Source organism: Nomascus leucogenys, chromosome X, assembly GCF_006542625.1.
Source record: "Nomascus leucogenys isolate Asia chromosome X, Asia_NLE_v1, whole genome shotgun sequence".
Taxonomy (NCBI): domain Eukaryota; kingdom Metazoa; phylum Chordata; class Mammalia; order Primates; family Hylobatidae; genus Nomascus; species Nomascus leucogenys.
Window position 1 is genome coordinate 135,623,528 of NC_044406.1, and position 26,129 is coordinate 135,649,656.

The following is a 26,129-nucleotide window of genomic DNA, read 5'->3' on the forward strand; positions in this document are numbered from 1 at the left end:
GCTGAATAGATGGGGAGCATACGATGAGCTCACCTTTTCAGGCTTCCAGATATAGAGCTGGGCCGGAGGGGGCTGGGAGGCAGAAGGGTGGGTGCAGCAGAGTAGGCTTGTGGAAGACAAAGCCTTCAGAAAAGCTTCTTGCCCGAGGCAAATGCGGTCCATGCTAGATGGCACATTCTCAGCCAGGAAGAGAGTGCAACGTCCTCTCCAACTCAAATGGCAGTGACCAGTGGGTCTCCTCAAACTCTGCCATAGGACATTAGGGCTTTACCAAGCACTGTCCAGGTTGCAGTTTTAGATGGGAAAGGGCACTTGGCCTTGAGAAGGTACAGAAGCCAACTCCCTGGTCACCGCATTTGCTCGTGCTTTTTCCCTTGGCCGTCAGCCTCTGGATGCCATCATTTGGCCTGGAGATAGGAAAAGTGTTGCCTACATCTGCCTCTGGTACTAGCAAAGGCCATGGTGCAGTGTGGTGCAGACCAGCAGCAGGAACAGAAAGGTGCTTCTCTAAGGAAGCTGCAGAGATTTCTCTGCCAGTCTGGAGATCAGCTTTGGGTCCTAGCTCTCCCTGCTACTCTTCCATATACTTCCAATGATGCAAGTTTCCAAGAAGACCAAGGCTGTGAAAAAGTGTGGTTGTTCCTCAAGAAGTTAGTTCAACACAAAATTACACCATGACCTAGCAATTCCACTCCTTGGTATACACCCAAAAGAAGTGAAAACAAGTGTTCAACAAAAACTTGTACACAGATATTCACAGCACCACTATTCACAATAGCCAAAAGACAGAAACAACCCAAATGTCCATCAGATGCATGGACCGACAAAGTGTGGCACGTCCACACAATGGAATATTATTTGGCCACAAAAGGAATGGAGTACTGAGGCATGCCACAACATGGATGAGCCCAGAAATCATGACGCTGGGTGAAAGAAGCCAGGCACAAAAAGCCACATATTGTATGATCCCATTTATATGAAATATTCAGAATAAGCAAATTCATAGAGACAGAAGGTAGATAAATGTGTTGCCAAGAGCTGGGGGAGGGGGATTTCCATTTGGGATGATGAAAAATTTCTGGAACTGGATAGTGGTGATAGTTGCACAACGTTGTGAATATCCTTAATGATACCAAATTGTACGCTTTTTTAAAAAGTTAATTTCATGCTATGTCAATTTCACCTCAATTTAAAAAGAGAGGACCTAGGCCATGGGAAGAGTCTTTGGACCGACTCCTTATCCCATGTTCCCTCCAAGTTTCAGCTGCTCTGATGCCAAGACTCTCATGGCATCAGAGCTCACCAGCCTGGCTCTAAATCTACTAAGTGGGGTCGATATCTCTGCAGGCTAAAAGTTGGCACTCAGGAGCTAAAATGTGCTTATTCAGTAAGCATGTGACCCCTCTGCTAAGCTACAGAGGCATGTTCTGGACATAAATTGTTTTAAATGTGGCCATTGATAGCAGCATCTCTCTTTGGTGTGTCCTAGCAGGAAGAGGTCATAGACAGGATGCCCCTCTAGAAGGTTCTGAACTAATCAGGTGTCTCTGGAATCTTCTCCCACCTACACAGCAGTTGGATTTCTCAAGCAGGGAAATTTTCTGCATGGTCTGAAGCTTGTTGCCATTTTATTTAGCCTACTGTTGGGGCACAGAGAGAGGTAAGGTCACCTTTGGCCTAAGCTTCAAAGTTCATCCCTCAAGCCTTCTAAGACCCGGTACCTAATTTTGTTTTAATTTTATATTCTGTTTCATAAAGAGGGCCCCAGATTATATAAGCTTCAGTCCCAAAACCAGAGACCCAAATACCTCACTACAGGAAAGAAGGCTCTGATTAACCAGCAACTGTTTTTTTTTTTTCTTTCTCTTTATTCTTTCCAGCTCTATTGAGGTATAATTGACAAATTAAAAATGTATAATATTTAAGGTGTACAGCATGATGATTTGATATACATATATATATTGTGAAATGATTACTACAATCAAGTTAGTCAATGCATCCATCCATAACTTCATCTAGTTATATTTGTTTCTGAACTCATAGAACTTTTTTAAAATCATAGAGTAGAAGGCTGGTTACCAAGAGTTGCAGGGGTTGGGGTGTGAAATGGGGAGACGTCAGTCAATGGGTACAAATTATCAGTTATAGGATGCATAAATTTGGGCAATCTAATATACAGCACTTTGGCTATATTTAATAATACTGTATTGCATATTTGAAATTTGCTGTGAGAGCAGATCTTAAATGTTCTCATAGCAACTATTTTTCTATTTGCCCCATTTAAACTACTCTAGTTGGTGTCCTGGCAATGAGGAGGACTGTCACCTTGTTTCCTGACCTTGCCACTGAAATCCAAATGGGGTCAGTTTTTATCATGCCAGGAAAGGAGGGGGAGGCTGCGTGGGTCCAGCAGGGGTGTCTCCTGACTGCACCTTCCAGGCAGTCTGTCACTGTGTGTTCCCCCAGGAGGCCTTGGACCAAAGGCCTTTTCATCTTAGTACCCCAATTTCTAACCTCATAAGGTTACGCTGAAGATGAAAGGAATCGATGTAGTTAACAGGGCTGAAGCAGAGGCTTGGTAACTGGTTGCTCTTGTTATTTCCTCTGCTTGTAGAGGAAGTTGGTATAGTCTCTCTCTCTCTCTCTTTCTCTAGCTCTGGCTCTCCTTCAACGATTTCCCTATCTTCTGAATGCCACCTTGGCCCATGTCCTCCAAGCGCCACTTCTGCTTGAGGACAGGGCTCTGGAGGCTGACAAACCCAAGTTCACTCCCTGGTTCCACCACTTTTTAGCCAGCCAAATGCCCTTAAGCAAGTGACACTCCCTCTCTTCAACTGGGCACCCTCATCTGTACAATGAGGGTGGGGGTGATCATATTAGTACTGACTTCCTTGAGTCGCTGGGAGCATTAAGGTAAAGCCTAAAATGCATTTGGGACTGTGCCTGTAACTTAGTAAGTATTCCAAAGTCATTCTTGAAGTCTACTCATAAATCAGGTCTCCCTTACTAAAACAAAAGGAAATGGAGAAAGAGAAGAAAGGAGAAAGATGGGAATAAGAAAGGAAGAGAGGGAGGGAGGGAGGGAGGAAGGAAGGAAGACAGGCAGGCAAGACTCTTCAATCTTTGCTCCTTGTTCTCTCTAGCCACTCACACTCAAGTTACAGCCCCCACCAATTTGGAGATGATTCCCTGATAAACCTCTAAACTGCAGACATCTCTATCCTTCATTTCTAAGATGAGGATGATAATGGGAATATCTTTCTCACAGAGTTGTAAAGATAACTATGTGAATGCATACAAAGTGCTTAGTACCACAATAGTCATTTGTGTCTTGTGATTCCAGGAGTTTTGGGCAGAGGATTGTGTGCCCTGGTCAGGGTGCCCACAGGCAAGGTTGCCACTCATCTGATGGGGCCAATCCAACAGGCATGGAGCCCAGAAACAGGCTTCCATGTCCAATCCCATGTCCTGCTCTTAGGAAGGCATTCCCACTCTGAACCACAAAACCACTGGGTTTATCTGGGCCACCCTGATGAAAGTCACATTCCCCCGAACAAAGATCCTCACCACAAGAGCACCTGGGTCATCCTGCTCTGTGAAGCACTGAAAGAGTGAGGCAGAAAATGGAGTGACTACTTCCAGAAATGGAATCACCTCAAGTCACATCAATTCTCTTGGGAAGAGCCACTTGGATTTGTATAGTTCTTTAAAGTCTGAGGGACAGTGGAGAGGCAGGTCCCAAGCAGTGCTAATGCAGAAGTAACATACTATGGCAGCCTGGCATGAGTCAGATCATAAGGGGGGCCAGCCAGGGCGTGGAGGCAGGACTGGCAGGGCCTGGCAGTAAGAAGAGATCTTGCTACTGCATTCACACAGTCCCAATCAGAAGTCTTAGAGATTATCTGGAGGGAGAGCTGTGGCTACCCCATATAGTACGTGATTTCCACACAGCCCAAACTACCCTCATTAATAATGACCCAGAACCTGATTGTTTCTAGCTCTCAGATTAGCCGTGGCTCCTTATTGCCCCAGCTTAGCTCTACCAGGTGTCCTGTCCCTGAAATGTACCAGTAGCCCCTCTAAAAACCCACTTGGCTCATCAGGGCCCAGTCCAGGGCCCTCCCCACCTATCCCGTTCCTAATCCCATCAGCATTAGCGAGAAGCCTGCCACTGCCTCAGGGACCTCGCATCTGGAGACTCAGCCAAGATGGTGGCACCTGTGAGAGGATCCACAGGTAGCCAAGTCCAGGTAGCCAGAGGCCAGGTGGCAATGGGGAAGAGTATCAGCGCCCCCTGTCCAATATGCCCTCATCAGCCAAATCTAGGGCCTCAGTTTGGGCTTTGTGGTGTGAAGGTACCACCCACCAAATGGGCCTGGAGCCACCAGCGTAGCTGCCCTCCTTCTCCCTGGGTGGCCCTGGAGGTGAGTCTACACTTGCAGCATTCCTGGGTGGTCCTTCTGTGCATGGGCTGTAGGTGGAGGTGTGGAAAGCTGAGGACATGGTCAGGCACAGCCGAGGGCAGCCTAGAGATATTTACATCACGATGATGGGATTTGACAGCCCACTCGCCTGTGCGGTATCTGGACCCCACCGGCTTGCAGAGCATTTGGGGGTTACTGCTTGAGAGGGTTTTCCACCGGTCTTGTCACTCCCAAGGTGAAGGAAAGTCTGGCTTTTGTAGGAACTGCCCGGGTCTCTGGTGGAGTATTTCCTTCCTCACCTCTGAATTATTCTGCCTCTTTAGAGCATTCTAGAAAAGGGGTGTTTTCTCGGTTCATTGGCCACATGGCATGGCTGCATCCTGGTGACATTTTCCCAGCATCAGATGGTTGGAGACTGCAATGAGGAGGCTCCACACAATTCATAGCCTTCAGCCAGGCCCCTTGCTGAAGTGCTGCATGGGACAGAGAAGGCCAAACCAATTGGAGAGGGACTCGATGGAAGCCACACATGGAGTCTTTGTGTTGTTGTCCAGTACTTACTGTGGTTGCCCTGCTCCCATTCACCTGGACCATCCACCTTACCATCTGCCCCTCCTCCCAAGAAAGGGAAGCTTCCTGTTCTTGGAGTTGGCACTAGGAGCCACCCTCAGTGGCTTAAACAGATTTCTTTTAACTATGAGGTAGTGCGCTAGATGAACTAGACTACAGGAGATGCCAGCTCTGTAGCCATCATTTCACAATGCAGCCATACCTAAGAGCCTAGGACAGGCCATACCTGGTGGGTGGAGCAGGGGTGGGCCACAGCTGGAGGACTGAAAGTGGGATCTCAGCCTCAGTTACAGAGGCACTCCCTGACGGCCAGGCAGCAATCCTGTGGGGAGCTTTGTCATCGGAAAATAGGAGCCCATCATCTCTAGAAGGTTAGAAGCACCATGGTGAGATGGGATGTGTGTCCAAGAGTTAAACTGGTTTGGAGTTCTCTTTTAACACAATCATCACCACCCCTTCATTTAATCTATGCTGGACTTTGACCATAAAAAAACAAACTTGAAATTGTGATCCCTGCAGCGACTGGTGAGGCACCTAGGAGAGGGTTGGTTTGGGTCCCATATGACTGACATACAGCAGAGCAAATATTGGCTTGGGACTCAAACCAACCCTCTCTTAGGCTTGTTAAGGCCCCATTCAGGATACTTCCCTGGAGGTGGTTGGAGAGCTGGCAGCCTTTCTGGTGACGGGTGACTTGGTAGTACTCTCTAATAGAATATGTCAATAAGCACAGCTCATTTGACCAGAATTCTAGGCCGCCTTTCTTGATCCAACAAGTGCAGACCTGCTACTCTCAGGATTCACATTGCTAGTCTCCCGCACCCCACACCAGACCCCACAGTCTATGTTCAAGTAATTCCATATTTAAATGTCATGGATATATTTGGGGAGGCTCATAATTTGATTCAAGTAACAGTCTGATCTGTTCCTCTCACTGAGCTGGTACAGGTAATACTTTCTTTAAGAGTGTGTGCAAGTGGCTCTCCTCAGCCTACTCTCACCCCCAGGGAAAGAAGCCCTCGTGGATGGAGGAAGAAGATTTATCTTTTCTCTACAAGAGCAGCCCAGGAAGAAAGCATCAGGTAAGCATAAGCTTACCAAAGCTGGGACCCATTCACTTTACAGTGGGGAAACTGAGGCCCCGAGTGTGAAAGGGACCTACAAGAGGTCACACCACAAGGTCCTTTAGAGGCAGAGCCCAGGTTGGGCTTAAATGACCTCTTCCCGGTGGCCTTGGTGGCCTCCAACCTCGGTTCTGCCTCCACTTCTCCGTTTGCGTGTGTGATTTTGGGCTTGTTAGCCAAATTTAGGTGAAATGCAGATTAAGCTTGTGAACCTGGGTCCAGCAGAAATGGAGTCATCTGGATTGGGACAGGGCCCTCTCCTTTGACCCTTAGCTTCTATTACAGCTCCCTCAGGCAGCACCTCTATAGGTCAACCTCAACAAATCCATCCAGATGTTTCTCTTCTCCCCACAGTAATCATCTCTAGCCCACTAATGACAGAACCTGGGAATGTGTTTGGAGAAGACTGGGTGAGGGTTTCTTCCTGTGAAAACAGACTACAGGCCTCACCAGGCTTAACATGAGTGGGTGGGAGCAGCCCGTCTTGAAGGGCCCAGCAGTTCTGATAGTCTAGGAGATAGAGGCTGGCTCTCAACAAATGCTTGTTCAATGGCAGAATACCTTGATTCTTCTCAGAGATGGTACAATACGAATTCTGAGCTCATTAAATTCATATACATCTATAGGTTGAGGATCATCCTTAGAGCTGTCAATTCTTCCAACTGGCATGTCTACACTACAGAAAAGGAGAAAGTAGTTCTAGAACACTGCCCACCCAGGTCTGCTCATCTCTGCCTTCGTCGGTGCTCTTCCAGCCACTCCAGGCTGCTGCTCAGATAGTTCTGGCAGGAGCCTGTTGAAGCCCCAGCCCTCAGATCAGGGTGGCTAAAGGCTGATGACTGTGGCAGCCTTCAGAGTGGCAGGTGGTGGCAAGCAGCAGGAGGCAGGAGTTTCCAGGCTCAGCCACCAAGACAGCATCCCTGGCTGTCAGGTCAGTGCTGTCAGGACTAAGCTGCTTGCCTCCCCCTACTTCCACTCCATCCGCCTATCCTAGTGAATGCATCCTTATTTGTAAGAAAGCAACAGAGGCCCAACGCGAGGACACAGGGCCTTGAGAATGACATCAGTAGTGATTACTGCTCCCCAAGTGCTCTCCTCAGTGAGTACAATGGAACCTTTCACTAATACTGTGAGGCACACATGGTGGGCCAAGTACCCATTTTACAGAAGAAGAAATTGAGCTTCAGGGAGAGGAGTGGCTTGCCCACGGCCACACAACAAACGGGGGAGCTAGGACTTAACTGCAGGTCTTCTCATGCGCATTCCAGGGCCCCTTCCTCCACCGCAGCCTGCATCTGCCTGCATCGAGTGCTGGTTCAGGGCGAATCAGGGACACCAATACATCTCCGATTTGTAGGTCGAGGTTCTTGCTCCAAACCACCCATTATCAGAGATTTGCTCCTGAGACATAACTGACTCCTCTTGAAGCCAATCAGCATTAGCATTCAGGGTTCCCTGCCATTCCCAACCACCCTGGTATTCTCCAGAGCCTCATGCCTTGCAATTCTGGAAATGCTCAAAATCCTGTTTGTTCTACAGAAAGGTCAGTTTCAGTTTGCTGGGACATTCTGCTGAAAATAAACATGTAAATAACACATCCCCAAATACAGGCATTGATACTATACACACGGATATTCATTTGATCCCATGTGCAAATGCAAACATATTCATTCTGTCTCTCTCTCCCCCTCGCTCTCACTCTCTCTCTTTCTCCCCATCCCCCATCTCTTTGTCTCTTCAAACCCATTCCTGAGACATTATTTTCTTATCTATTCTACAGCTACCCCCATCATGCCCCATGCCATCTTCGTTACTTTCTTCTGAGATAGTCTACTGGGGACCATCTTGTCCTCAGAGGGCTTGAAGTCTTATTTAGTTGGCCAACATCAGGTGCCTCAAAATTCATAAGGGGAAAATGTAACAATATTGAATAAAGTTGTTCCTGGAGTATGGATGTAAGGGAAGAGACTAGGAGAACCGGCTAGCAAACTGGCCTGAGCTGAACTGGTGAGGTGCTAGTGAAGAAAGAGCAGACTAAATAAGCCACAGGCGATTTTCACCTTTTTGACAATTTTGCCCAGGGCCGACATGCCCAGTGCCCACATGCCCAGTGCCCTCTGGAGGGAAAATGAGGCTCCCTGAGTTTATCCTTCCTGGTTACCTTTGACCTCCTATCTTCTTGCCCAATAGGAACAGTGCATAACCTTTGCTGACCTTTTTATTGGTGTCCATGTTAAACCTCCAGCTACAGTGTCCAAAATTAAGCATTTATAACAGCCCCAGACTTCTTTGGATAAGTTATATTCTTTATTCTCCTTATGCTCATTTTATGAACATGGACTGTATTCTTATAATCTCTACCTTCTCTAAGAAATTTTTCCCCTTTTTTGTCATTCTGGACTAGAAATATAGAAAGGGAAGAGTTGCCATATGTCATTGTTCAGATAGAACCAGAAATAATGTTGACTTCAGAGCTGAACTTGTCTCTATCAGAAGAGAAACCTTTGTTTTCTCATTATTTAGGGGGTGGGGAGGCCATCACATGCCTTGAAATGCATTTTAATGAATGTTTATAAGGTCATGGGGATCACATTGGTGGCTTTGTCTGCCGGATTCCGAAATGGGACTCTGCAGGCATTTATGTATGGAGAGAAAGGAATTCGTTTCTAAAAGATGCCAGGGCACTGTCACTCACTACCTCCCCCTTCCTCGCCACCAAAGGCAGAGCCTGTGAGGGCTCTGGCTGGGAGTTGGGACGTCTGGGGTCCAGTGTCTTTATCCCTTAACTAATTGTCTGAAAACAAATCATATCCCATTCTGTTTTCTCTAAGAAGACAAGCTCGAGATATGCTCTGAGGAAATCCTGCCAGTGGCTACTGATTGTCACAGGGAGAGGCCTGAAGGAAGTAGGAGCTGTGGGATAGCTAGGACTAATCCCCTGCCGTCTTCAAGACCACAGAGACTGGAGAAAAGCACATGGGTGAAGCAGGGAGATTCATTTGGGAAGGGCTGGGAGCTTGGTTGGGGACCTTCCGCCCCCACCAGGATGCTGGGAGGGGAGGTCATTCCGGAGCAGTGAGCTATCTCCTGCCCTTGATCTAAAATGGTGGCTGTGGGATTTAGTCAGAAACACCCAGTCTGGGCAGGCAAAACCTCAGCGGCATCAGCCACAGGCACAGGTGACCCAGAGAAGGCAGGAGTGTGGCACTGGGCACAGGGGAAAGCCCAGCCAACTTCTCGCAGTTGAGATGAGTAACAGATCATGGGACTGTGAAAGAGAAGACACGAAAGCAAGCCTTTATCTAGGGGCAAAATTAGCTGGATAATAGATTTCCACGCCTCACTGATGTCTGGTGAAGGCAGATGCTATTACAGCGAGGCTGAGCACTTCCGTGTAAACACAGCCGCCTCTCCTCGGCCTTGTTTAGGGTTGGCTGGTGTTCTTGCTGTTCAGCCAGGGCACTTCAGGCTCACTGTTGAAAGCTCGTTCCATGAAATCCAAAACATGGAGCTGCATGGCCTCTGACAAAGTAAAGTCTCATTGAAGTCCATAGAAAAATGAAAGCTCAGAAGAGGCTTGCAGCCTGCCACTCTGCCAAAACAGCAGCCTCAATCAGCACCCCCCAACCCCACCCCTGAGAAAAGCCAGGTGAGCCTGCCCGCTTAATTAGGCATCCTCATGAAACAGTCAGTGAGTGTACATGCCAGCAGCTGTCCAGCCACAGACTTGGCATAGCAAAAGTGGCATCCACTCCAGCAGCGGCGGCCTGCTGGGATCTACTTTGTTATTGAGTAGTCAGTTGGTTTCTAGAATTGGAATTGATCGGGGACCATTTGCTTGGGATGCAGTTGATGAGTGCTGGAAAAGGTGTGTGTACACAGGCTCTCATGTAGGAGAGGTGCAGCCTCCTTTCCTTTGCCAGTGGCCCCAGCTGGTATCTTTAGTATCTGGTGGTCATGCCCTGCCTCCTCCATCCCTGCACCTTACTCCCAGCAGGTTAATGGCAGACCAACAATTAAGTGAAAACTCTGGGAGCCCATAGAAGCTGCCAGCAAATTTCAGAGGCTCACGTGGCAGGGATGCCAGACCATTGCCCCTCACAGCCCCTGCCCTCCCTTCCTTTCCCCAACTCCCACCCCCTCCTTGGCCTGCCTGGTTCTGCATTGCTTCGCCATTGTCACAACTGTCTTGCAGTTCGAGACATCGTGAACAGCACTTTGGGCCTGACTGTTGCCAGCTCAGACTCCCTGCGGGGGATCCTTATGTCAAACCCACATGCAATCATCCCTGATTGATCTATTTCAAACATTTCTATTTTTAACCTATTGGATTCTTTGGGAGAACGTAGAAGAGACACAATTTCAGTTTGGGACCCCGTGGCTTGTTTGTAGGTTACTTGTTTGTAGGTTACTCCATAATGGGTTGAGTAAATGGCTGAGCTCCCTGTGTGTTGGGTCATTTATGTTCCTTTGTCCATTGATTCGTTCAACTGCCATTTACTGAGCACCTGCTGTGGGCCAAACAGTTAGTGAAGCTGCTCCATGGACCAGTGCAGGGACACTATGGGTGCTGTGCCCAGTCAGGCTCCTGGGAAAGTGGGCACTGATGACTGCATGGGCCTCAGCCCTCTTATTGTGCCTGCTCTACACCTCTCCAACCCATTCCTGCCTGACCCGTGGTATTCAGGCCTCAGATGAGCTTGGTGACAGAGCTGTCCCTTGAAGTGCCCTTGTTCAGATTGTGGGCATCTCAAAAGAAAAGTCAAAGAAGTGTGCAAGTCCTCTCACTCAAGTTGGCAAGCCCCTTCTGTGGGGGCGATGCAGTGTCCTACCACCAACATGGCGAAGGCAGGGGGTCTGGAGGCAGCTGAGTGGTGGCGGAGGAACCCTGCATCTGACCTGGGCCTTGTTGCCCTCTGGCTGAGCAACTCTGGATAAGGCCTGCCCCTCTCTGGGTCTCAGAGACCTCCCTGTCTTTAAGAAGGGTATTAGACTCCCAGAACCCTTCCATACCTGCCCTTTATAATGCCAGGTACCTGTTAGTGAGGAGCTATTAGGTGTCACACAATGTGCCCCGTTTCACTTAATAGTCAGAGCACCTTCATGAGAAAAGAACTATAATTACACTCATTTTACACATAAAGAAACTGGGGCTCTGAGAGGTTCAGTGGCAAGGCCAAGATCGGAGCCCTCTGCCACGCTGCCTCCACCCTTGCTCTGGGCCAGTGGTTTTCTGTTGAGAATCAGCCATGGAGCTGTTGGAAAAACTCCCGATGCCTGGGCCACACCCTGGATGAAGCTGTCAGTTTGTGGTGGGAGGGCCCGGGAATGTGGATGTTTCTAAATGATTCTGATGTGCAGCAAGGCCTGAGACATACAGCCCTAGGGATCTACTTTGATGTTCACTTGGCCACGACAGTCATGCCCCCCATCGTGCTGGCAAGTGGCCCCATGCATGCCTTGAGCCCCTAGTGGGCTACAAGCTCATCGAACCAGAAGAACCAAACTTAAGGTGACATCAGAGGATGAGCACTGTATGTCCTAGTGAAACTTCCAAAGCTGAAAAGGGGTTATTTTGGCGGGGAGCGGGGGGGGAGCTTTAAAAGAATTCTACCTGTTCACCTATCGGCATTCAAGTGATTTCCAGATCCCTCTCTTCCTTTCCTTATTTTGATCATTCCCGCACATACTCCTTTGCCCCCACTTCCTTTCCCATTTACCTGCTAACATACAGGTCATGGTCTTTAACACAACAGCGATGGATGACTGTTTGAAGCCATGAAGAGTAGGAAGTCTCACATTGCTAGTGACTTTGCTTTGTTCCCAAAGGCCGTGCTTCTATAAATGGTGGGCAGCTCTCCCGAGGTTCAGAACCCAGACTGGGGCCTTTTCTCATTGTTTGATATCTCCCCAACCCGAGGATGCATCTTCAGAGAAAAATTTCTTATTTAGATAACTTTATACTTTTTAAAATTTTTGGATTATGAGTCCTTCTCGTTAAAGACAAACAAGCAGAAATGAAGAGAATAGAAAGGGAATTGCCAGTCATCCCAAATAAATGACCACTCCAAATTGTTGGGTATAGGTTCTTCCAAATTGTTTTTGTGTACACATAGCAATGTGTGTGTGTGTGTGTGTGTGTAAAAATAAATGGAACAATGAATACGATGCCTACAATGACTGTTCTGAAACTTGTGCTTTCCCCAAAACAGTATTTTAAACAGCTCCCCAAGAAAACACATCCAGATCTACTTCTTTCCTGTATTCAATTTTACCACTGCAGCCTGATGCATTTAACCAAGACAAGAAGGCAGCCTAAAAGTTCAAGTCTATACTATGGTATTCCTTTGTTAAAATCTATGTGTCTGTAGACAGGAAAGAATTAAAACTATTTAGCTACTTCTAGTTTTCTCTCCAATGCCTGCCTTTGGCAGCATGGTTCATTTAGTGACTTCTGCATAGCTTTGTTGAACTCTCCTTGAAGTGGGCAGATTACCCTTTGCATAATATTCTATCCCGTTTTAGTATACAGACAACATAATGCCTTATTTGAAATGTAATTAGACCGTTTAGATGAAACATAATAATGAAGAAATAAGCACTATGGTTCCAAAGACAGGCTGTATTTTATAGTTTTCACAACTATAAGTCTTTAAACTGAGAAGTGTGTTTTATCATGCACGTTTCCTGTTCATTAGCTTTAATGTGCCAAGACTTTATAAAAATTCCTCTCTCTCTCTCTCTCTCTCTCTTCTTCTGTTCTGTGTGTGTGTGTGTGTGTGTGTGTGTGTGTGTCACCTCTCTTCCCTTCTCCTCTTCTCTTCTCTTCTCTTCCATTCACAGGGAACTGTTAAGAGGAGACAAGAAGAAGACCACTTCCAGTTTCCAGACATGGCTGATGGGGGCTACCCTAATAAAATTAAGAGGCCTTGCCTTGAAGATGTCACCCTTGCGATGGGCCCAGGCGCTCATCCTAGTACTGCCTGTGCAGAACTGCAGGTCCCTCCATTGACGATGAATCCTAGCCCTGCGGCTATGGGAGTGGCTGGCCAGTCGTTACTGCTGGAGAATAACCCTATGAATGGCAACATCATGGGCTCACCATTTGTGGTACCACAGACTACAGAAGTGGGACTGAAAGGGCCCACTGTTCCTTACTATGAGAAAATCAACAGCGTGCCGGCTGTAGACCAGGAGCTTCAAGAGCTGCTAGAGGAGCTCACCAAAATTCAAGACCCTTCTCCAAATGAGCTAGATCTTGAGAAGATACTGGGGACGAAGCCAGAAGAGCCACTGGTTTTAGATCATCCCCAGGCAACCCTAAGCACAACTCCCAAGCCTTCGGTTCAGATGTCACACTTGGAGAGCCTGGCTTCCAACAAGGAGTTTGCTTCTAGTTGCAGCCAAGTTACTGGCATGTCACTTCAGATCCCGTCCTCCTCCACAGGGATCAGCTATTCGATTCCTTCCACCAGTAAGCAGATAGTGTCACCGAGTTCTTCAATGGCACAGTCCAAGAGCCAGGTCCAGGCCATGCTCCCTGTCGCTCTGCCCCCCTTACCAGTGCCTCAGTGGCATCACGCCCACCAGCTGAAGGCATTGGCAGCCAGCAAGCAGGGGTCTGCTACAAAGCAGCAAGGGCCCACCCCCAGTTGGTCTGGTCTGCCTCCTCCAGGACTCTCTCCACCTTACCGCCCGGTGCCATCACCACACCCACCACCGCTGCCGCTGCCACCACCACCCCCATTCAGCCCCCAGAGCCTCATGGTGTCCTGCATGTCGGGCAGCACTCTCCGAGGCTCTCCCAATGCCTTACTGTCAAGCATGACGTCCAGCAGCAATGCTGCCCTGGGGCCCGCCATGCCCTATGCTCCTGAGAAGCTCCCCAGCCCTGCTCTCACTCAACAGCCGCAGTTCGGCCCTCAGAGCTCCATTCTTGCCAATCTCATGTCCTCTACCATCAAAGCCCCTCAAGGACACCTGATGTCTGCTCTGCCTGCCAGCAACCCTGGGCCGTCCCCACCCTATCGCCCAGAGAAGCTCTCCAGCCCAGGCTTGCCACAGCAGTCCTTCACCCCACAGTGCTCCCTGATCCGAAGCCTCACTCCCACCAGTAATCTTCTAAGCCAGCAGCAGCAGCAGCAGCAGCAGCAGCAGCAGCAGCAGCAGCAGCAGCAGCAAGCAAATGCGATCTTTAAGCCCATGAGCAGCAACTCATCCAAAACCCTGAGCATGATCATGCAGCAGGGGATGGCAAGCTCCAGCCCAGGAGCCACGGAGCCATTTACTTTTGGCAACACCAAGCCCTTGTCCCATTTTGTTTCTGAGCCTGGTCCCCAGAAGATGCCCTCCATACCTGCCACCTCTAGGCAGCCTTCCCTGCTCCACTATCTGCAGCAGCCGACACCAACGCAGGCCTCTTCAGCCACTGCCTCCTCCACGGCCACTGCCACCTTGCAGCAGCAGCAGCAGCAACAGCAGCAGCAGCCTGACCATTCTTCATTCCTTCTGCAGCAGATGATGCAGCAACCCCAGCGTTTTCAGCGATCAGTGGCCTCAGATTCCATGCCTGCTCTGCCCAGACAGGTAAGACAATCTCCTATCTGGCTGTGTTCTTTTGTTTTGGAAATAACAACTGTGTTTCATGTTGCCAATATCTGGCTCTGGAGGGTAAATCCAGGCTGTAGTTCTCTCTGAGACTGGAAAAGACGCTGAAAAAGTCTACTGAAGTCAGCTAATCCTGTGTGGTTAAAAGCACAGTGTTAACAAGGCCAAGATTACGGTTTCAGTGCCTGTTCAAGTCACCCAACTTCCCTAGAAGGAAAGCTGCACCCACGAGGTGCTCCCGGTGGAAGGAGCCAGGTGGGACAAGTCGGAATACAGAAATGCCTTCCCTGCACTGGGCCATGTAGAAAGACTAGTGAATCCGTCTTAAGAGTAAGGAAATTGCACTGAAGCATTTAAATCTTATCCCTGCTGGCAGAAGGACAAACGCTGAGCCTTCTAGAAATGCCACAGCAAACTTTGGCTGAGCAACCTCAGCATGCCATTTGTCACTGTGCTGGATACTCAGGCAGGTCGTGAAAGGAAAAAGGTATTTGTAAGGTAGTCACTCTCATCATCTCCATTTTACAAATGAAGAAACTGAGGCTCAGAGAGTTGAAAGACTTGCCCAGAGTCTCATAGTTCGCAAGGGACAGGGCAGGACCTTGAAGCCAGGTGGTCTCACTCCAGAGCCTGGGCTCTTCTTGAAATTGCTTTTGACTTCTTACCCTCCCTCATCTCCTCCAGGCTTTTCAGTCATGAAATGCAGCTGATTCCACCTGGGTCGTGTCTATCACAGTTCCCAGTTTTCATTGCTGTGACCCCTGCCTGTATTAGTTATCTGTGGCTGCATAACAAATTACCCCAAGCACCAGCTTCGAACCATATGCATACGTTACCCCCACATCCTGATTTCTGGGCGTTAGGAATCCTGGCATGGTTTAACTGAGTCTTCTGGCTGAGTATCTCCTAAGGCTGCAGTCATCTCAAGGCTCAGTGGGGAAAAATCTGCTTCCAAGCCCACTCATGTGGTTGCTGGCAGGAAGCAGTTCCTTGCAGGTTGTTGGACTGAGGCCTCAGTTTCTCATGAGCTATTGGCCAGAGGCCTCCCTCGGTTCCTTGCCACATGGCCTCTTCACAGAGCATCTCACAACATGGCAGCTGGCTTCATCTGAGTGAGCATGAGAGCGTGTGCCAGTGAAGCAGGGTAATGGGGGGAGAGGGAGGAAGGATAGTGCCAGCAAGTCAGAAGTCAGTCTCTATGACCTAGTCTAGAACGTAACATCCCACCACTTTTGCTGTATTCTATTCATTAGACGTAAGCCAGAGGAGATTGCATGAGGGTGTAAATACCAGGAGGCAGGGTTCAGTGGGGCCAGGTCACACGTGTGCCTACACAGAATACTCAGTCACCATCTACCATCTGTCCTTCCCATTCCTCTCATCCTTGCCCAAGTTCAGGTCCTCTCGATTCTTTATCTGAACCCATACAGTTGACCCTTAACTGGTCTCTCCCAATAAACCATCCATTGCTCTATGAGTCGTCTTGCTAAAACAGTGACCTGATCATGTTTTACACTTGCTCAGAAGTCCCCAGAGGCCCATAAGCTGGCCCCACCAGCCTCCTGGGCCCTTCAGCATCCATCAGGCCCTGCCTTGCACTTTGTTTATAGTACCCAGAGGTGCCTGCAGCACTTGGCCCACGCTGTCTGGTCTCAGCCTTTACTCTGGCCATTCCCTGGGCCTGGTCATCCCTTCCCACATTTTCTCTCCTGTCCAACACCTGCAGCTCCTTAGGGCTCAGGCACCATCCCTCCAGGAAGCTTTTCCGTGACTGTCCTCAGTACTTCCATTTCCCACTGTGCCTCCCTCTTCTGGAGAGTGGTCAAGGAGGAGATATCATAAAGTGCTTGGCCAGAGACCTGGCCCAAGGGAAGCACCTGTCAGGGGCTGACCTCTTATTTAAGAGCTCTGTATGAGCACGCCTGTGGCAACCCCTAGAGTACAGAGGTTGTGTCTTTTCCATCCAGGTTTCCTGGAGCATAACCATGCAGACTGCTTGACACCAGGGAGTTGGTCGTTTGATAGACCATACGGCAAGCAGAGCTCCCATGGGGGTGGCCGGGGGAGCGGTGTGGAGACAGGCAAAGCACATAGGACATGGCAGGCCACCCGGGGCTTGGGCCCTGGTCTGCAGTTCAGGAGCACTTTGGTTTGATTTTATTATAGGGCTGTTGCCATCTGTTTGCATGGACTTCTGCAGCTAGCTCGGTGAAGCCCCAGCATCAACACGGGAACTCTTTCACTAGCAGGCAAGATCCTCAGCCTGGAGACGTGTCACCATCTAACATTGTGAGCCTTTCTGTTTTGTTTTGTCTTCAATTGGGTACATTTTTGTAGACTGATTGTGTTGTCCCAGAGCTGGATCAGCTGGCTCAGAGGGAGAATTCTTAATTATTGGGGTCACGCAAATCATACCCAACCAATTACTTAGGTGGGGTTGGAGAAAGTGTTCAGGAGAAAGACCGAGCAGTCAAGCTCCCTAGGGCTAGGAGCACAATAAAGGGGGCAAGCGACCTTTGCCAGCAGAGGCGAGAAGCTGGGTCCCCAAATTGGAAATGCTATTGCCACCAAGAGCTGCCTTTCCAGCCCATGCTGGCCTGTGCCCAGGGGCCAGGCATGGGACCTGATGCTTCACCTGCCCCTTCTCATTTTAATCCTCAGAGGCAGGGGCTGTTACCATTCTCTTGAGAGTTGGGGGGAAAGGCACAGAGAAGTGACCAAAGTTGCCCACAGTCACACAGCAAGTTGGGGCTAGAGCAGACAATCTGGCTACAGAGCCCACACTCATACTCCCATGCATGGGGCACTGCCTCTGGAGCCTTCTGTTTCCACTGTCACCTCTTAACTGCTTCCTCCTCTACAAATCAAGTTGATGATAGGTTGTCTGAGGATTAAGTGTGTTAATACATCTAAAGCACTTTGAACAGGGCCTGGCATAAAGTATGTGCTGACGAGGGATTTGCTGTCATGATGACTCTACCTCCTGACCCTGCACTCCCAGATCTGTTTCATGGGACTAAGATGTGGTTCTAAAAGCCGGTAGCTGTGGCAGGACGGACACAAGCCACGCTCTCTCCAGACCCTGTATCCACCATGAGATTGATAGGAGTTGTGCAGCCTCTGAGCCTTGTGGGCTCCTTGTGCTCTAGGCCCTGCCTCTCCTGGACAACTCCCAGCCTGATGGGAAAGGGGAAAGGGGAAAGGTCCATCCCTGCTTTGCAGACTGGGGATCTCACTTTGCTCTTTCTTGAGCTCTCTGGCACTCTGCTCCTCTCCCTAGCGCTCTGTTCTCTACCCGGTATTCTTCCAGGCCTCCAAGCTGGGGGAATCTCAACAGTCCTTCTGTTTCTTCTTATGGCCTCTCCCCATTAACTCTAAGACCTAAGAACTCAGCCCTGGTCATTCTTCCAGGGGAGAGAAAAAAATAAAGAAAAAAGCGAGTGTTTGAGGCAAGAGCTGGGACCGCTGTAGAAGGACAGATGGTGGCCCCAGTGGTGGGGAAGAACATGTTTCTCACTTCCCACAGGCTAAGCAAACCTCCCAAGTTTTCCTGATGGCCAAGCTGAGCCTCAGGAACACTAATTACCTATGATATGGCATTTACTAACCTGTTGCATTTGCCGTGGACGATAATGGTTACCATGGGAAAACTGGACGTTCATTTGAATCTGGATCTTTGAGGTTTTGTGCAGGGGGTGGGGGCTTTTTTGGGTTTTGTCCGTTTGTTCGTTTCTTTAGAGGCAGGGTCCCACTATATTGCCCAGTCTGGTCTCAAACTCCTGGGCTCAAGTGATCCTCCCACCTCAGCCTCCCAAAACATTGGGATTACAGGCACGAACCACCGCACCTGGCCTAGATCTTAGTTTTCTAAAGGAGTTATTTCTAAATGTGAGATGAGACACAAACGCTTGGGTAAGCTGAAAAGCCAAATCCAGCCTTCTATATAGGAGCTCATTTTTATGTACAGACCAGCATCTCTCTGTTTGGGGGATTTTGCTTTACCAGTTGAGTGAACTATTCAATTTCAATGCACCATTCATGTCCATGTAAGGTAAAAGGCAAATGCCACGTGACTTTGGGGCAGCTGTTTAGCATGGGAGGTTGAGCAAGCAAGGGCACTGGAGGCAGACAGAACTGAAGCTCAAGTCTGGCTGCAGATGCTCACTGATTCAGGTCCCATGAGCAATGTTACTCAACTCCTGAGCCTCAGCTGAAAATGGGGAAAGGAATAGTCCCCTTCATATAGGACACTGGGAAGGCAAAGGAGATGCTAACCTGAAACTGCTTAGAACGGTGCCCAGCCTTGTGGGCTTGGACCTGAAACCTCCGGGGCCTGATGAATTTCCAAATTCAGAACATTTGGGACTTTGGGAAGGTAATGTGGTATAAATACCAAATGTCACACAACCCTCCAGTGTAATCTGAAGCAGTATTTCATTACTTTTGCAGAGAAATATGAATATTTAAGGAAGTCCAGAGTCAACTTTTGCCCCCACATAAAATTTGGCACCAAATTTACAAAAGTAAAATTGGCTTTCAGAGCTTCTTGGACTCGAAATTACAGATAAGGGATGTGGACCTGGAATTATTAAGGGAGGGATCTTTAACTCTTTATGGAGTTGCAACACCCAGCGCTGGTTTGTCAGATTTTAATGACCCCAAATTGCGTCACTGAATTCCCCACCCTCCCTCCAGGCTGGGTGACATATCTTGATGTTTAATCAGACTGAGGCAAAATGAATTTTGTTTGCATCATCTGATGTCCCTTCTCCCTGAAGATTACTGGAGATACCTTGGTGTGTTGCAAAAATCGGGGTTAGGACTTACTTCAGTTTCACTATTCACGACTGCAGAACAGATCTTACATTTACTCAAAGACGAAAACAAGTCTGTCAAGGAGATGGGAGTTGAACTGTGGAAGACTGGGTATAGCAAGAGGCAGCCTCTGGCCAGAGTGCCCTCAGTGCACGTGCATTCGAGCCCCGCTCAGATCTGCAGAGCTGGGAGTGTGGTTTCATGGGGAGGAGGGATGTGGATGGAGGCCAGTTGGAATAAGAACAAAAAAAAAGCCTGGAATCTGATCCTTGAGGCAGGCTGTGCAGCACAGGGGGAAGAGGGCAGCTGTGGAGAAATAGACCAAGGAGGCACATGATGTTGTTTTGACAAATATGGAGAGGGTAGAGAAGGGGGAATCAAACCTGCCTTAGAGAGGGCTGGATCAAGCCCCTGCTGGGTCTGATATGCTTTCTATCTTAAGGATAAGCTTTAGCTTAGGCAGTCGTGAACACCAGGCAATTGCAGAAGCAGCGAACTCACCCCTCTTCCCTTTCTGAGGGGTTGGGCCTGTGAAGAGGATCTGGGCAGCTCCCTCTAAAGTGGGGCCTTGGGGAAGCCCCCACTATCCCCACCTGTGGCCTCTCTCACCCCTGGTAGACTGAACCCTCCGAAGTGCAGTACTTCCAGCACCCAGGGCCTGAAGATAGACGGCACAGGGCGGGGGACACAGGGGCCTTACCCTGGGGCCTTGGCAGGAGACAGGCCCTGGGGCTGGGCTCAAGGCCAAGTTCAAGAAAGCTCAGACTTTGAATCACTTGGGTCCAAATCCCAGTTCTGCCACCTTTTCCATGGGGCAAGCGATTTACCCTCTCCAGGCTTCAGTCTGTAAAATGGAGATACTAGTATACCTATCTCATGGGGCTGCCGTGAGGATTAAATGAGATGAGGTAACAGCGCTTGGCATAGGGCCTGGTACACAATTATGCTCCATTGATATTAGCTGTCACTCTCAGGAAAGTTCCTGAAACTCAGAACACCAGTAACCCAATGGAATGAATTTAGTCAGCCTCGGCTCAGCATCCAGGCTCCTCTCTCATCCCCAGGCGTGGACGGTGACTTGGAGAGAAGGGGCAGGGGAGAGTTCGGTCCCTCTGGGGCTGCGTGCTCACGGACAGCTCCAGGGTAGGGGCACTAAGGAAGACGTTTGCCAGGTGGCTAAGGAGCAGCCAAGGCAGCAGACACAGGTTGGTGACTCCAGAAGGAAGTAGAGCCGCCAAGCCAGGCTGTGGTTTCCTGCGTGCCCCTGACCGTGGGTAGGGGAGAATGTTGTCTTCTCTTCCCTCTAAGCACAGCCAGCTGAACTTCTAGGAGTTACGTGGATGCTGAATAACAAATGCAACCACAGGACGACTTTAGGTGGGCAGAGAGGAGGGGGAAGGAGGAGCTAAGTTCCACCTGCAGCCAGCTTGGATCTGACCCCAGCTGCTTGCAGCAGGCTCAGGGGTGCCTGACATTTCAAGACTCAGGCAGAGGGCTTACTGATACACAGTGACAATGAACAGGGTGGAAAGCGTGTACATGAGTGGCCAGGAAGGAAAGCTGGTCCTGCATAGTCATGGCGCACAGAACACGCATCCTGAGGGGATACCTCCCCTCTCTCCTCTCGTTTCCGTCCTTCTTCTCCACCACTGACTCTCACTCCCAAAGCCTCCAAAAAGAATCTTTGCAGAAACCCAAGATTCCTTTTGGTTTGAACTTCCAAGGCTACACTAGCCCACTCAGTAGGGCATAACCCTTAATTACTGCTGTCTCAATTAGCTCTGCAAATTAAATTATTTATATTTGAACCGTGACTTTTCATTGAAAACAAAGAGGAACAAACCAGGTTAGTGAGGCCAAGAGAATTTCCTATTCTGATCAAAGTTACATCTGCTCCATTTACAACTAGAGTCGGGAGAGGCAGAGACAGCAAGTGAGCCTTTTCCTAGTCTCAGAATCACTCATTAACATTTTCAAAAAGTAATTATTATATTACTAAAATACGTGACCTCCACCCCAAAATCAGATCCACTGCATATTTTCAAGGAAGGGCCTGTCACCTTGGATGTACAGGTCTTCTCCCTCACTTCCCTGCATTCCTCTCTCGTTTTGAGAGTAAGGCTTGGGGGAGAGTAATACTGCTGGCTGTGTTCTCAGAGAAATTTTGTCTTTTACTAATTCTGGCAAGAAACATCACAGATTTTATTTCAAAGGTTAGTCCTGCTAAAATGCAAGAACAGAAGCCTCTAGAGGAAGCTCTGTGTTGTCCCCCAGGCAAATGATAAGTAAGGAGTGGCCTCCACTTGCCAGATAAAGGATTGGGGACCAGACAGATTTCAAAGAGCCCGTGGGTCAGAGCCGGGGCCCGCCCTGTGCATATTCTCTGGCAGACGAGGAAATGTTTTCCTGAATGAGCATTCTTATTTTGTGTTTAAACATGACGGTACATACAAGCTTAGTTTTACCATTCTTTCTAAATTAAGCTGCAAGGAGCTGTTTGGTTTCGGGGAACTTTTTCTTAGCTGCTTTGTGTGGAACTATGATTAGACACCATGTAACATGAATTTTGAAAATTCGGGGACGGATATCTCAGTGTTGAAAATGTTTTGTTTTAACCACTCTAAATTGCCAGGAAATGAAACCACATGGGCTGTTGAATTTGGGAAACACAGGCTTAGAGCTTGGTATTAATCTTACCAAGAATCAAAAAAAAATTTTTTTTTCAGTTTCTTTTTCGGTTTCTAAGAGCCATTAGTGATCCTCCACCTCAAAGCTATTTTTCTTTTTCAAAAAGCGGAAATTTAAAATGAGCTGCTTGTTAAATGCTAACCTTTTAAATGTCAACTTTTTTTTCTATTAAAAGTCGAAGAATAAGTGAGACGACACTTTCAAATGAAGGCGACTTTACATTGCTTCCCTGGAGGAATGAGCCATCAGTTAGTGTGGTCAACCCCAAAACTTATGGGGATGCACAAAGCCGCCTACTTAAGATGCATCAGTAATAGAGATCAATAGATACAATTTTTTCATTGCTTAGTAACTGGCTTATGAAAGCTGAAGAGGCAATCATTTTCAGAAACCTCCTGTCAAGTTTTTTGTTTTGTTTTTTGTTTGTTTTGTCTTAACATTATCTGAAGAGAAACAAGGAAACTTGCTGAAGTTGGGATACCCAAAATGAGCCCTTTTAAAAACGAAGTGTACAAATTATTTTATGCTAAGTTCATTAAGACAACCTACTTATTTGTCACTGTAAAGCAAGGCAAGGAATCTCATTGCGCTTTTCAAAGAATGTTAAGAGGACAGAAATAAAACATTGTGTCGTGCTGCTTTAAGCTGTATCTCCTTATGAATACCTACAAACCCAAAACACAGAACACCATATGGAGCGAGCAGTCCAGTTTTGTGCACACAACAAACATGAAAGAGAAGTGCTGTCGCTCTACTACTACTATGTCCCCAGGTGAAAAGTTCGCAAAATGTAAACAAGATCTAGAGCAGATGAAACTCACAGTAGACTTGCTCCATTCAGCTGTGGCCCTAACACCTACAGGCCGCACTGTCACTGAGTGCAGGAGTAGATGGTGCAGAGCGACAAGAGGAATCAAAGATGTGACCCTTCCATCCAGGTGAGCAAAGGATGAGTACTCAGAGGGCTGGACTGCACCCTCCCCTCCCCATCCTGTGCCTTCCCCAGCTTCCGACTCTCAGATCCACTCATGGTCCCATATCGTGGATTTATGGAATCCCTTCCTGAGTCTATTTGTACTTTTAGCCTGTTCTGTCCCTTAGGGATTGACAAATCCCACGATCTGGGCCTGCCCTGTAGGACAACTATGTGGGGCCTGACCTGGCTGCTTTTTAGCTTGAAGGGCATAGCAGAGGGTAGAATGCTGGTTACATTTAAAGCACCCTGCTCCCAGATCCGAAAGAAAGTTTCTGCTTTTTCCTAAGGAGTTGAAACAGTCTGGGATTTTATCTGCTTTTGTTATTTGGCCTACAATGACAAACACTGCTTTTGTTTGTTTTATCATGTTGTGTTTTTTGCTAGGTGAGTGTTTCTCATGCCGGCTGTACCCATCCAAAGCAGTAAGGTTGTTGAAAGCCAAAAGCAGCAGAAAGGCCCAAAGAGATCACCCCACCTCACCCACAGGCTCACCTCTGCAGGTGTCTTCAGACAGCTGACTCTTAACTCTCATCTCAGCAACAGCTTTTAAGATAGAGAGTGGAATAAAGAGTCAGCATTCATCCATTTCTTCGATGTTTTCTCCTTTACCCCATGTGAACCAAGTTTCTTGGTAATGTGCAGCTAGGACTTACACAGACGAAAAGCACAGAGCCACAGGCCTTGGCTGGGTTATTGGAGCTAGGTGCACAGGAAAAATAAAAGTGGGCGCTCCAGGACATTATATATATATAGTCCTGGGCTAAAGGTGGCCTTCAGGGCCTGAGAGATGGATAGCTCTACTTCACCAGAAATTATCCCAACTCTTGCTTTGCTTGTGGGAGCTTTCAATTTGCAGCTAAAGGCTCAGGTTCTGGCCAGCTTTTTCCCCTGTAGCATGCTACCAAATCCAGCCATCTTCCAGTTTTGAGCAGAGGAGGTGAGCGTAGCTGTGGAGACGCATATTCTTCTGCAGGCCCATGTCGGGGTGGCCCATGAAGAGAATTTGCCAAAGCCAGCTGGCTCAGCAGACCAACAGATGAAGGTGGACTCCTCATTTGCAATTGTGATTAATGATCATTTGTTTCCATGTGACAAAGCTTTGAACGATGTGGGAGGCCCTCACCCATCCCTGAGTGGGAATAACTGGGAATGATTCCATGACCCTTTCCCTTTATCTGGCAGTGCTTTCAAAGATGAGCTCTGGAAAATGTGAACAGACAATGCACTCCACTATAGCTTTCCAGTTTCACATCTTCAAACACCAAAATTTTGACACCCATTGGGATGGTTACTATAAGCACATACACAGAGAGAGAAAATAACAAGCGATGGTGAGGATGTGGAGCAGTTGGAACCCTTGTGCATTGTTGGTGGGAATGTGAAATAGTGCAGCCACTGTGGAAAAAAGTATGGCAGTTCCTCAAAAAATTACACATAGAAATACCGTATGATCCGGTGATTCCACTTCTGGGTATATGCCTAAAAGAATTGAAAGCAAGGCTGGACACAGTGGCTCACACCTGTAATCGCAGCACTTTGAGAAGCCGAGGTGGGAGGATTGCTTGAGGCCAGGAGTTCAATGCCAGCCTGGGCAACATAGTGAGATCCCACCTCTACAAAAAATTACAAAAATTAACCAGGCATGGTGGCGCATGCCTGCAGTTTCAGCTACTCTGGAGGCTGAGGTGGGAGGATTGCTTGAGACCAGGAGGTCGAAGCTGCAGTGAGCCGTGATCACTGCCCTGCACTCCAGCCTGGGTGACATAGTGAGACCCCATCTGAAAAAAATTAAAAAAGAATAATAAAGAAAGAGAGAGAGAGAGAAAGAAAGAGAAAGAAAGAAAGAAAGAAAAAAGAAAGAAAGAAAGAAAGAAAGAAAGAAAGAAAGAAAGAAAGAAAGAAAGAAGAAAGAAAGAGAGAAAGAAAGAAAGAAAGAATTGAAAGCAGGGGCTCAACCAGTTGTCTGTTCATAGCAGTTTTGTTCACAATAGTCAAAAGAGAGAAACAACCCAAATGTCCATCAGCTGGTAAATAAATAAAAAATTCTATTGTATGGGCAGCATGCCCATACAATAGAATATTATTCAGCCTTAAAAAGGAAGGAAATTCTGACATGTGCTATAACATGGATGATCCTTGAAGGCATTAAGCTAAGTGAAATAAGCCAGCCACCAAAGGACAAATATTGTATCATTCCACTCATGTGAGGTCCCTAGAGTAGTCCAATTCATGGAGAAAGGCAATAGAACTGTGAGTGACAGAGGCTAGTGGAGGGAGGAAATTAGGAGTGCATGTTTAATGGGGACAGAGTTTCAGTACAGGAAAATGAAAAAGTTCTGGAGATGGATGGCGGTGATAGTTGCACAACACTGTGAGTGTGCTTAATGCCACTGAATTGCACACTTAAAAATTGTTAAAATGGTACATTTTATACATATTTTTACCACAATGAAAAAGTAAAGGCTGCAGTTTTAAAACACTTGCTGGTCCTCTCCTAATCAAAAGCAGTCTTTTCTTTTGCAATAATATTAGTGTACAATCTAAAAGAAGCAGCAAGCTGAACTGCTCATTTTCCATCCCTGGTAAGAGCAGTATTTGCTGCATGTCCACTCATCGTGTTGTATAGGCCATCTGGGTTTTTTGTATGTCTTACTGAGGTGCATGTTTGTTAAATGCACAGGCATAACCAGAAATAACTTTCCTGGAAAATTGAGCACAATGGCTGTCCCTCTCTTGACATTTTGGAGAAATGATAATACGTAGGTGGGGGAAACAAAGAAGTGACTGTAAACAAGAACGGACATTATCTCTGCTTCTGAATGGGATAAGAAACCCACTTGCTTCATTAGCTCTCTGGTATATCTGCAAGTCTGGAAACACCGGCATGACTCACAGTTTGCTGAGTAATACAGGAGCCAACAGAAT

At 47.9% G+C, this 26,129-nt stretch overlaps 1 protein-coding gene across 6 annotated transcripts in view; it reads left to right on the forward strand.

The window, feature by feature from the left end:
- Positions 1-26,129, forward strand: part of MAMLD1 (mastermind like domain containing 1) — a 142,299-nt gene that overhangs the window by 87,393 nt on the left and 28,777 nt on the right. For 4 of the 6 annotated variants that reach the window (XM_030807050.1, XM_030807052.1, XM_030807051.1 and 1 more), the window contains 2 exons: positions 6,002-6,076; positions 12,962-14,704. In XM_030807050.1, coding sequence (XP_030662910.1) covers positions 6,002-6,076; positions 12,962-14,704 — 1,818 coding nt within the window. Of the gene's footprint in view, positions 1-6,001; positions 6,077-12,330; positions 12,458-12,961; positions 14,705-16,891; positions 17,015-26,129 lie in introns of those variants that run through there. The other 2 variants (XM_030807056.1, XM_030807053.1) reach the window with 2 other exon arrangements.